At 39.0% G+C, this 13,021-nt stretch overlaps 1 protein-coding gene across 1 annotated transcript in view; it reads left to right on the top strand.

Moving 5' to 3' along the window:
- The window catches only part of Sclt1 (sodium channel and clathrin linker 1), a 135,354-nt gene that overhangs the window by 107,432 nt on the left and 14,901 nt on the right, over positions 1–13,021 (top strand). The window contains exon 18 of the mRNA XM_051157761.1: positions 2,165–2,361. Within this exon, the coding sequence (XP_051013718.1) occupies positions 2,165–2,361 (197 nt within the window). The remainder of the gene's footprint in view (positions 1–2,164; positions 2,362–13,021) is intronic.

Below are 13,021 nucleotides of genomic sequence, written 5' to 3'. Positions count from 1 at the left end.
GGGTTGTTTGAACATTGGGTTTTTATACCAAAAGGCTTTATTTCCAGAGTCAGCAAATATATCCTGAAAGCCTATAGTCTAGAAACTAAAGATGCAGAGGTAAATGCAATGTTCTGCTCATCCCTAGAAGCTTCTGGTTCTTGTGACAATAGACCAGCTTGAACATAGTTACAAATTAATAAGCTGCTCTTTAGGGAAAGCATGGGATACTGAGCAAGCTTATGAGAAATGACCTGACTCAGTCTAGGTAGGAGCAAAATTTCCCAGAAAAAAACAGTAATTGAACTGGGTTCTAAACATCAAATAGAAATAGTTAAGTAGAGGAGAGTGGTTATTCCAGACAAATGGAACATGGAGCCAGCACCATATGTGCCGGTATCGGGGAAGAGAATAGTAGCATGGCATTGTCCTGGGCAACTATCAATTTACTGACAAAAGTGAGCTGAGTAGGAAGATAACATTCTGAAACTGCATGGACCAATTCCTGTGTGGAACATCTCACTGAGAGAGATTGGGCTTTTTGTTATCTAAATAATACTTAAAACCATGGCTTCCCTGAAGGAAGTGAAGACTGAGACACAGGAAAAGGAGACAAACTTCGAATGCAAAGCTGCAGAATCTAGTAATTTTGAAATATTAGCAGCAGGACAGGGAGCCGGAGCAGAACACAGAATTAAGTACATGATTGTTTTTAATTGGCCTGTGTTAATAAAAATCTTAAATTTTATTGTTTACTGTTTGAGAAAGCATATTTAAGAGTTTTAGATCAGCCAGGTGGTCGTGGCACACACCTTTAATCCCAGCACTTGGGAGGCAGAGGTAGGTGGATTGCTGTGAGTTTGAAGCTAGCCTGGTCTACAAAGCAAGTCCAGGACAGCCAAGGCTACACAGAGAACCCCTGTCTCAAAAAAACAAAAAACAAAAACAAACAAACAAAAATATTTTTTTAAAATTTTAGATCAAATGACAAGAGTCTTACCATATTTATTGTGAAGTTGTTTAGTGGGTTTTTTGTTTGTTTTTTTGTTTGTTTGTTTGTTTGTTTGTTTTTTGAGACAGGGTTTCTCTGTGTAGCCTTGGCCATCCTGGACTCACTTTGTAGACCAGGCTGGCCTCGAACTCACAGCGATCCGCCTGCCTCTGCCTCCCGAGTGCTGGGATTAAAGGCATGCGCCACCACACCCGGCGTTTAGTGTTTTTTTATATGGTAAGATTACAATTTTTTTACTTGTCCTATTTTGAGTACTAATTTAGCCAGATTTCACAAAGTATTAGAAGCCAAACTAGCTGTCTCTCTTTCTAAAGACATTACTTTTAAATGCCATAGGGGAGGCGTTCTTTACAGATATCTCTTTAGTACAGTAAAGAAGCCAGCTCGCCTTACAGCATTTCTCCTCCAATTTTTTCCTCAAAGCCATAAAACAAGTGAAAGTATTCCAATTCCAATTTGTATGTACAAGAAAGGGTGGTTCTTATATTCAGGGGTGCTTTATGTCATTGGAACTGAATTCCTCCCTCAAGCCCAGGTAAGAAAACTCTTTAGGAATTCAGAGTGCATTTGCTTTTATGTTTATTCTACATTAAATTATTTTACTGTAACATAGATTCCTAGAAATATAATGGTGGCAATTATACATAGGGCTCTAAAAATAAATATTTCTGAAATACAGCATTCATTGCTTATTAATATAACCAAACTGACAAATTTCTGTATTTTATTTTACTTTATATAACAAAGCACTCTGGAAGACGATTTGAAAAGTTTCTCCTGTGTGGTGCTGTATGTGTGATGGGCGTGGGGGAGTGTCTATGTGCCTCTGTGTGTGTACATAATAAGTTTAGTCAAAATCTAATAGTTACCAAAACCATGAATATTTCTTATGGATGCTAGTAACAAAGTAAAAGTAGAGAAAGAATAATAGCTACAGACTTTATTATTTTTTTCCTACTGGCATTTTGTGATGGGGAAAGTGTTGCGTTTTCATAATATATAAAGTTTTCATTTTTGATGGGAACAAATTGTAAGCTTAACTCCTTACGTGGATGCCCCACCCAAAGGTTTCTGAATCTCATAAGCACAGTAGATGACCCCTTTTGCATATGGCATTGGCTGACACAGCTCCTAGAATCCTGAGAGGAAAATAACTATTCCTTTACTCCTTAGGTCAGTGCAATGGAGCATCAGTTCTCAATAAAGGAGCATGGGTTTGAAGTCCAGTTGAGAGAGATGGAGGACAGTAACCGGAATTCCATTGTTGAACTGAGGCATCTTTTGGCAGCTCAACAAAAGGCGGCCAATAGGTGGAAAGAAGAAACAAAGAAACTTACTGAAAGTACAGAAATGAGGATCAGCAGTCTAAAGTAGGTTCACTGTTAATAGTTGCTTGATAATTTTTTTCAGACCAGCAATACAAAGTAAGTCCACTAATAATAATTGTTTAACAATTGATGCTTTACAAAAGAAATGGTTTAAACCTATAGCTTAATGTTCTGCTCTATTTATTTTTAATATATGGCTATGAAGAGTAGATGATAGCTCACTTAGTAAAGTACTGACAAACATGGGGACGTGATTTGATCCCCAAAACCCATGTTAATAAAATAAAATAAAACTAGTTATAGTGTCATATGCTTGTAATGACCAAGTAAAATGGCTCACTGGGCAGCCTGCATACTTACTTCTCAGTTCCTAATCAGTGAGAGACTCTTTAAAAAAAGAAAAATAGATGACACCTATGGTTTCCCCTTTGCCTGCACACACAAACACATAGAAACATGCACATACACACACCAAAAGAGTTTAAGTCTGGATGTTATATTTTTATTCAGAAAATATTTACTTAAGTGCTATAAGATATTAAGCTTATGGCCAACGGGATGGCTCAGTGGCTAAAGTGCTTGCTGCACAATCATGACAATCCAAATTCAGATCCCCATCATCCAGGTAAACAGCTAAGCAGAGTGGTGCGCACAAGCACCAAGGATCCTCCAGCCAGCCTGGCCAAATCAGTAAGCTCCTATATATAACCAAAATTTGCTTTGGGTCTTCTTGAGTATGAGCTTGCCAATAGACATTTAAGTCAGGCTGTTAACTTGTTAACTGTACTTAAAAGTGTGACATCAGAGGAAGGATTGCAACAAAAGCTATAAAGATGAGAATCATTGACATACACATTATGTTTAAAGTCATACAATGAGAATATTGTGAGTGTGCTATGCAAGAAACATAAACACATTTGTATCTTTCCACAATGCCAGAATTTATTAACAGTAAATTCACAAATAATTTTACTTTCATTGGCTACAATTCACCAGATAATTCTTATTTCCTTTGGTAATGGGCCATTGACAATCACAGGTTATTTTATTCCAGTCTTCACTATTATCATTAACTCTCAGATCACAGATTAGAGTGTGTGTGTGTGTGTGTGTGTGTGTGTGTGTGTGTGTGTGTGTGTACAGAGATTAAATATTACTAAAAAAGGATTAATGAGGCCATAGAGCTCAAAGGCCTTTCTAGAGGCAGAGAGCTGGTACACATAAAAAGGCATGTACAGCAGGTATTAGATATTAACTAGCCCATTTGGAGAGCTGCTAGAGGCACAGAGCCCTACGAATTCAGGGTCAAACAGAGCTACATAGAGAACCTTTAAGGCCAAGACTGGTTCAGATGTATGGGTGATTAGATAGATAAATAGGACAGGACTCAAATGGGTTGCATTCAGCAGCAAGACTGAGACCCAGAGACAGTTAGGAACTCTCTGTCTGTGAATCCTGTGACACACACAGATATACACACACTACAAGCAAGAGTGCTGAAATGGCAGACCATGAGGTCATCAACATCTCCATGTTTAGTGTCCTTTTCTTTTAGTACAGCTGAGGGTGTTACACCCATTGTTGGTCTGGTGTATTGTGATAAATTATCATCCATGGTTTGGTTTGGTTTTGCTTTGTTTGACAAGGTTTTAATGCAACTCTATGCCATATATTTTTACTAGTGTACTTTGATAAGTTTATGGGATGTGTCTTTTTTACTTAAAGGATAAATTATTCAGCATGACTCATAAGTAAGGCATATGAGGGGTATGGATTCAAGTATGGTTCACCTTTTCCCTGAGAGAAAACCTCTGGGACCTCGTCAATGATAGGATGTCTCTACTACACCCCTTTCTCTGAATTACAACAAAAACCACATCCCAAGTGTGAAGCATGGTAAATGCCCTCCATAGCAGAAGGAGTGCTAGCTCCAGTGTTTGCTTATTTTTATAATTATTAGTTTTGTCTCATTCAGGAATCATTTTAGCACTTTTTTTGTTTTAATAATGTTGTGTTGATTTTTAAAAAGGTTGATTAATCTGAATCATTTACTGTGATTTTATGGATTCAAACATATCTTACAAATATTACACCACACAGAACCTCACAGCTGGTCAAAGTGCAGAGAATATGTGTCTGTGAAGTACTCAGCTGTGAGTGGGACATCTGCATTCCAGCAAGGCTCAGGGAACATGGAAGAGGGCCAGGGCTAGACAGGTGTGGTGGTTTGAACAAGAGTGGCTCTGATAGGCTTGTATATTTGAATGCTTGGTCTCCAGGCAGTAGCATTACATATATATATAATAGACTTTGGCCCTATTTGAGGATCCTTAGGAATAGGCTTTGAGGTCTTAAAAGCCCATGGCAAACCCAGAGTATCTCTTCCTGCTGTCTGCGGATACAGATCCAGATATAGAGCTCTGAGCTCCTTCTTCAGCACCATGTCTGCCTGTATGCCACCTTGCTCCCCACCATGATAATAATAGTCTAAATCTCAAAAACTGTAGCAGGCCCTTATTAAATGCTTTCCTTTATAAGAGTTGCTGTGGTCATGGTATTTCTTTACTGCAATAGAACACTAAGACAACAGGCTCTTCTGAATATGACAGGACTACTGTACTTATGAAGTCACTGCAGCTGTGGTTGCCTACTTAAAATTAAGCCAGTCAACATCCCAACATGGAGGGCATGACCCCCTCTTCTTAAGCGAAGAGCTATTCACAGTTAATGGCTGTTGGGGAGGAAGAGGCCACACACCAGTGGATGTTCCACTCCTGTACATCTGTGGGTAGCACAAATTGGATCAGTGTGTTACTTTTCAAAACAGAGGACATGAATTTGGGAAGTGGGGTGGAGTTGATCAAATACATTATGTGCAGGTATGAAATTCCCAAACAATCAGTAAAAATAATACATTTTTTAAATACTTTGTTTTATTTAGCACAGTAGTTCATTTGTCTTGCTCCAAACTGAATGTTAATTGATCATGTGGCCAGCCAGTGGCAGCATCTTGAAAGTTAAAATAGACTGTAGCTACAGAATATCATCAGAATTACTATGGTGAATTAATACAAGTCATTTAAACTAATGTTGCATGTATTGTGCCACATTGCTTTTAATTAAAGAGCATTTTATAGTTAGTTGATCTTAGTTGATCTTTCTTGACTGTAAAATGTTAATGTGCTCTTATAATTTAAGTGTTTACCTTGTGTGACATATGGTGAAGCCAGATGCAGATCTGGGAAGAAAAAAAAATTTTTTTTTTTTTTTTCATTTCGTTATACTCAGCTTTTGAATGAGCACAGCACACCACATAGGACTTCAGAGGTTTAAAATCCTCTCACCATCCTCAGTTGCTCTTTCTGCTTTCCTGCTTTCTGCTTTGCGTTCTATATGTGAGCTCTTTCTGCTGCAGTCACAATGCCTGCCTGCTGCCACACCTCCCTAACATGATGGTGATAGACTTTCATCCCTCTGAAATCCTAAGCTCAAATAAACTCTTCCTTCTACAAGTTTCCTTGGTCATGGTGTCTTACCAAAGCAATAGAAACGTAACTAATACAATCCTTTCGATTGCTGTTTCACTGAGAAAAGAGAAACCATGAAAAGAGGATTGCAGTTTGCTTTGCCACATTTACATTCTTTGCATCTGCAACCTTCTTCCGTGCTGTCACGGTGGATGTCTAGGCCCCAATGTAGGCCAGCCTCTCCAGTCATCCCTAGATTTCATTCCTGTTTAGTTACATTGCCTCATTCTTGTAGTCCCAATTAAATAGAAAGAAGCTTTTAAAAATCAATTTTCCATAAAAATAGAATGTTTAGCATAGCAGCTAAGTACACTCAGAAGTAAGTAGAAATACACCATGAAATAAGCAATGTAAGACAAACTAACCAATGTTCCAAGGAACAACCCTACTTAGATGGGATCTTGGCCTAAAATTTTATTTGAATAACCCACATTTGCTGCTCGGCTACTGCTGGCTATTCGCATGTAACAAACCTAGCACCTACCTAGACAGTTGCCACTAGCTATAGCTACTTCAATCAAGTAACTCTGACTGAGATTTTTGCTTTATTTTGCTTTTCTATTTCAAAGCTTTCCTTTCTGTCTTTAAAGCCAGGTCTTGTTTAAATAACCTCCTAAACCCAAAATGTGGTGGCTTGAATGATAATACCTCCCTTAGATTTATGTTTAAATGCTTAGTCCCCAACTGGTAGAGCTGTTTAGAAAGGATTGGGAGATGTGTCCTTGTTGGAAGAAGCATGTCACCGAGGAGTGGGCTTGGGGATTTAAAAGTCATTTCCTGTGTGCTCTATGCCTCTTGCTTGAGGTTTAAGATGTGAGCTCTCAGTTGTTCATGTTCCTGTGCCTTTGCTCTGCCAATAAGGACTTGGGAGCCATAAGCCAAATTAAATGCTTTCTTAGCTAAGTCTCCTGGGTGATGGTGTTTTATCACAGCAATAGGAAAGTAATGAATGCACTGAGTGAGCTAACCCTGCCAAAGTTTTAGTAATTTGATGATTTCTTTGACCTCTTAGAGAAAGGGAGAAAGGAAATAGAATAGTTCCTTCAAAGTTTTAGAGAATTAAGCCATCACTTCACATCAAAGACTGGTAAGGTTGGTTGGTTGGTTGGTTGGTTGGTTGGTTGTTTAGTTGGTTTGCACATTTAAATCAGAGAGGCATTTATTGGTGCATTCCGGTAGGAAGATCAGAAATTCAAGGTCATTCTTTGCTACATAGCAGTTTCACAATAAGCTTACACAATCTGAGACCCTGTCCAAAGAAAGAAAGAAATATGTTCATTAACACAAAGGCTAAGATTCTTCGGCTATCAAAGCACTCTTTTTTTTTCTTAGAATGATTTATGTATGAACACTGCATGTCTGTTACTCCTGTCTCTCCCTCCCTCTGAAACTCCTATTGTATCACCCCACTCTCACCCATTCACAAGTTCATGACCTTTAATTATTACACACACACATGTATGCAGCCTACTAAATTCATTTAGCATCGATTGCATGTGTTCAAGGCTAACCACTTGAAATTGGATAGCCTCAGGGCTAGTCCCTGAAGAAAACTGATTCCCCCTCTTTCAGCAGCCATTGACCACTTACTGCTTTTCATCTAGTGGAACCTTGTGGAAATTACCCCACTCGTGTTGGTCCAACAACTGCTGTGGTCATTATGCAGCTCTCCTTTAGGCAGCCATGTTGTTGAGATTTTATGAGTATAACATCCCTGTCATGTATAGAAGACACTATCCTGCAGCTTTGGTCCTGACCCTCTGGCTTTTACAATATTTCCACCTCTCCACGGTTTCCTGAGCCCTAGGCATAGGAATTGTGTTGTGGATGTACCAAATGACATTCTGGTTATGAATCTAGCCTTTAACTGATGAGCTATCTCTCCAGCCCTCAATATGCCAATTGAGACTGGGCTTCCCACAAGCATTTATTCTCTGAATTTTCACCAGTTTTGGTTATCTATAGTAGCCTCAGTCTTTTTCACACAGAAGCTTCTTTGATACAGGATGAGAGCTCAACATAATCTAGGGGTATAAGGATAAGTATTAAAATACAATTAAAAGCTATATTGACTTAGAAAAATGGCAGTAGTAGGATCTCTCTCATCTAGGGTCTGTGTCTTCTCTAGTCATAAGTAGTTTGCTAGATTTATAGTGTCAGGCATGAATTTTCTCATATTTAGCAGCCCTTAAGTCCAATTGGACAACTGTTGATTACCCGAAAGATAATAGTGCAAATATTGCACCTCTGGGAATTTCTTGCCAGGTCTGTCATTGTTATGTTTATAGGTTTTACAGCTGGGGAAGGTTACTGATTATTACATTCCTCCCTTGGCAGCTTATATGAATAGAACCTTTTGGTACTAAGAGAGCTAGCTTTCAGGAAGGAGACTTCTAGGTCAGTGCCAGCTTAATTGCTCCAAATTTTGTATCTGGAGTGTATGATGCCTTTAGCTAAAAGGTCTTACCTTCAAGTTTTAGGGTACAACTAAAGGGCAGTGGCCTGTGTTGTTTGAGGGATCCAGGGGACCAATAACTTGAAGGAAGATAGTTCCTTCCTTGGTACTGGAGTTTTTGTTAGATATTCTATGGCTTCTATGGGGAACATTATCACCATGTGTGATACATTGTGTGTGTGTGTGTGTGTGTGTGTGTGTGTGTGTGTGTGTGTGTACACATGTATATGAATTGGTGTCCTCCTTTAGCTCCTGCCCTGGCATCCCTTGATAATTGACTCTGACATGTAATATATTGTAAACTCTCCTCTCCTAGTTGATTTTGGTCAGTGTTATGAATCATAGTGTAATATTTGATGTGCAGGAACCTGACCTGTGACCTCTATGGGGACTGTAACCTACAGGTTGAGAAGCACGGCAATAGAAGGTTTCATCCTCGTGGCCATGTCTGCAATAATTGGCTAGGGAAGCTCTGCTGCTATAGCCTCCACTGTCTTGAACATGATTTTCTGAGATCTCACGCACAGGGGAGGAGGAATGGAACTGGAGTGTGAGTCCTCACTGGCTCAGCTCACTTCTTTTACCTCCTTTAGCCAGAACCAGTCATATGGATGAGCTGTAGCTGCACAGGCATATGAAAGAAAGCCATTGGATCTAATTGTGTTTTCAGGGAAATCTAAGTCTGGTAGTCATGTAAGTATAAAGTGAAAAGCTTGGGAATCCCATAGACAACTATTTGAAATAACATTAGTAAGAGAGAACAGTGGCTTAGGAAATTAAATTAGTAGCATTATAGACATCCATAAAAGATGAGAATAGAAGTGTAACATAATGCAACTGACACAATAATGAGCATGATCCAAAGGAAATGAAATGGAATCAGTATATCAAAGAGGTCCTGCACTCCCGTATCCCGTGATTGTTGAACACTATCCATAATAACCTAAATGTATATGATTGAGATGTCCATCAGTGGATGCATGGATGAATAAAAACTGTTTGCATGCATGCTCACCATGGAATATTAATGGAATATTAATCTCTCATTAAAAAAGAATGAAATCAGTTTTAGTGGAATTGCTGGAAGAAGATACTCTGTTAAGTGAAATAAGCCAAGCACAGGAAGCCAGTAAGAATTTCCTATGTGAGACTTAAAAACATGGCCAAGTCTAAGTAGATAATAGAATGTTGATCACTAGAGGCCAAAAAGTGGAGTAAGAAAGAGGGTAAAAGTTGGGTAACAGGTACCAAAATGGTTGCATGCAAGAAATAAGTTCCAGTATGTCACAGCACAGAGAAGTCCCTGTGCATGTTTGAATTGTCATTCCCCATCGCACAAGTTTTTTAAATTGTGTGTCAGTTGTTTAAAACAAATAGAACAGTAAGCTTTTCACATTTACTTACTTACTTTGTGAGAGTGGGGTTACTTCTATGCCTTAGCACCATGTGGGTTCTAGGATTGAACTCAGGTTTTTCAGTTTGGCAATGAGCACCACTGATCACCACCGAGTCATCTCTCCAGCCCAACAATAAACTTTTAAAGTTACAATTTCTCAAATTTTATATATGCTCACAATAAATAGGGGTAGTATCTTGGAAACAATAAAGGCAAAAACAGAGTCCCTTTTGGGTCTTGTTTTAGGATTAGTTAGGATTCTGATCGTTGAATGTAGGATAAGAAGGAATACTTGGGAGTAAAAGGTGATTTGGGGCGTTTTATTTACATACTGCTGCTTTCTGTGCCTTCCTTTCCCAGGTCCCCAACCGAAAAAAATTACCTTCCCTCCAGACCCAACTTAAATACTCCCTTTTCTGTATAAAATTTTTCTTTGTCTTTTTATATCACAGATTGTAGAAGAAACTAACTACTGTTATGTCTCCTACAGAATTCTAGGCTAACATCTGACACAGTCAAAGAGACTGGAACAGGATATTCATTATATTTTGTTCACTTTCATTATTATTGTGTTCAAGTGATGAATGAATCTCCCTCCCTCTCCCTGATCCCAGACTTAAACTTTACTATTTTCAAGCTTTGGCAATATTTTATGCATGATGTTAATACTTTAAAAGCCTTTAGATTTCAGTTTTTTTCTGGTTACAGATGCTCAACTCAGTGTCTGTGAGTTTATTCTTCCCTCTCCCCCCCCCCCCCCCCCTCCCCCCCCCTCCCCCCCTCCCCCCCCCCCTCCCTCCCCCCTCTCTCCCTCTCTCCCTCTCTCTCTCCGCTCCTCCTCTCTCCTCTCCGCTCTCTCCGCTCTCTCTCTCTCTCTCTCTCTCTCTCTCTCATCTCTGTGTGTTTGTGTGGAGTTGGTTATATAGCATTTAATCCCCAAAACATATTTTTTTTGCCTGTACATCTGTAATGTTTGGCTACTATAACTGCTTTTTAAAGGTTTTTTGTTTTTGTTTTCTTTTTTTTTTTTTTTTTTTTTTTTTTTTTTTTTTTTAATTAACAGAATGAGAAGCAGCTGCAGGTACTGGCAGATTACAAAATGCATGATTACTAAAAGTAGCTGAGGCATATTACAGTATACTTCAATAGGGAAAAAAAGTCTGGCAATGCTGTGTTAATTTGTCATGAGAAAATTTCAAAGAAAGCACTTACTGCATCTGGCAAATCTATCATTTTCCCGAGATGAATAGTATATCTTTTGTTTTTAATTTTCTCAAACATTGTCAAATAGAAGCTTGGGTCATTTAATCTTCAGTCTTCAGGAAGGGTTTTCATACACTGGGGTACTTTTATATTGTAGTAACTGCAGTCTACACATCACAGCTTCTCTTAAATTGTCTCAATAATAGTGATTGGAACAATTAGATTAACTGACTTGTAAAGGCTAAAATTGTAGAACTCTTTGTTTTTTCATGTATGTGTGTCTGTGTGTCCACATGTTTTTAAGTGCATGTGTTGAGGCCTGAGGTTAACATCCTGAGTCTGTCTTGAGCACTTTCTGCCTTCACTGAAATAGGACCTCTGAATTTAACTTAGAACGTACCCACTAGTTTAGCTAGCCAGCTTGCTCCTGGAATTCCCTGTCTCTCCCGTTGAATTGAGTGCTAGAATCTCAGGCAGGGCAGCATGCCCACTTAGCACTTATGTAGGTTCTGTAGGTCCAATTCTCAGTCCTTAAGTAGGCTTTCATTGCAAGCTCTTCACCACTGAGCCATCTCCCCAGGTCCCTGTTTCAAGTGTAAACTCTTACCTAATGCAGTAGAAAACTATAACTTTTCTTTCGTTTTTATTATTTGCAGTATTTGTAGTATTTTTCGAAAGAGCTGTCACAGTGGAGGAAAATTTGCCTGGCTCCTTTCCAGTACTTCCTCAGCCACATCACTTCATTTACAGCATAGAGCAATGCAACTTAGAATTGAAGTTTACTTTGTATTAGAAATACTCTCAGCTTGGCACGGTGGTGTGTGCCTTTATCCCAGCTCTCAAGAGGTAGAAGCAAGTGAAACTCAGTGAGTTCTAAGACAGCATGGTCTATATAGTGAGTTCCAGGACAACTAGAGCTACATAATAAGACCTTATCTTGAAGGAAAAAAGAAATACTCTGTATGGATATGGGTTGGTATATCTATTTCTAAGATAGAAACAAATAAAAAGGGTCTTAATTATTATTACAAAACATTTAATGCTGGCCTTTTAATTATATAATTATCATTACTTATTTTATGTATGTGGGTGTTTTGCCTGTATGTAAGCCTGTGCACAAAGTGTGCCGGGTGTCCTCAGAAGCCAGAAGAAGGCTGTGGATCCCATAGAACTAACTTACAGATCATTGTGAACTACCGTGTGGTTGAACTAGCTCTCTAGCCCCAACTGCTGACCTTTTTGAAATCCATCTATATTGCCAACTCTGCACCACTAGTGGTGCATCCAAATCAGTGCTTCGTCCGGAGCCGTGTTTCAGTCTCATCCTGTGTTCCATTCCCATGAATGATAATATAATCTACCCAGTTGTTCAGGTGGGATTCTTAGTGTCCTCATTGCACCCTATGTCCAGTCTACTAGTCCACCACCTGACTTTGTCTGGAACTTGGCTATTTCTCTTCAGTCACTGTGGTTGAGGTCACGGTGGTTACACACCTGGACAGTAATGGGTGCAGTCTTTTTCCTTGCTATTTTTTCCACTGTAATCAGCAAGAGTTTCAGAAACTCAAATTTAATCATATCATTTCTCTTCTTAAAGAATGTTAGCCCCTTTCCAATGTATGCAAAATAAATCTTAATTGTTCCGACACATAAAATCTTTGTGGTCTGTATTTCCAGCTCTTGCCTCTGTCCCTCAACTCCTTGTAACCATGTTGTGCTCCATTCATACAGAGCCTCTTCAGGTTCCTGAATGTATTGCCTTTCTTACCTCCTGGACTGCACACGTGGATTTGATTATTACACACTTCCTTCCCTGCCTTTGTCCATCCAACTTTTATTAAACTTGCATATCACAGCTTACAAGCCTACATCCTCCGGTGAGACAGCTCTAATCCCCTGATGCTCCAGCCACATATATTCCTGTTACGCATGACCATTTCAGCATCTTTACTGCCTACAGCTTAAGGACTGACTTGAACTGGTCTTTTGTCACACTAGCATTTCACAGAGTGTGGAATATAACATGCTTCCCTCTCAGTATTTGTTAAACAAATGAACTTTGCAGGTTCCCCCAAGCTTACTCTCAAACACTTAAAATAAGCATCACCAGGAAATTTAGCT

Source organism: Acomys russatus, chromosome 15, assembly GCF_903995435.1.
Source record: "Acomys russatus chromosome 15, mAcoRus1.1, whole genome shotgun sequence".
NCBI classification, from domain to species: domain Eukaryota; kingdom Metazoa; phylum Chordata; class Mammalia; order Rodentia; family Muridae; genus Acomys; species Acomys russatus.
This window is presented reverse-complemented; position numbering and strand designations above follow the sequence as displayed.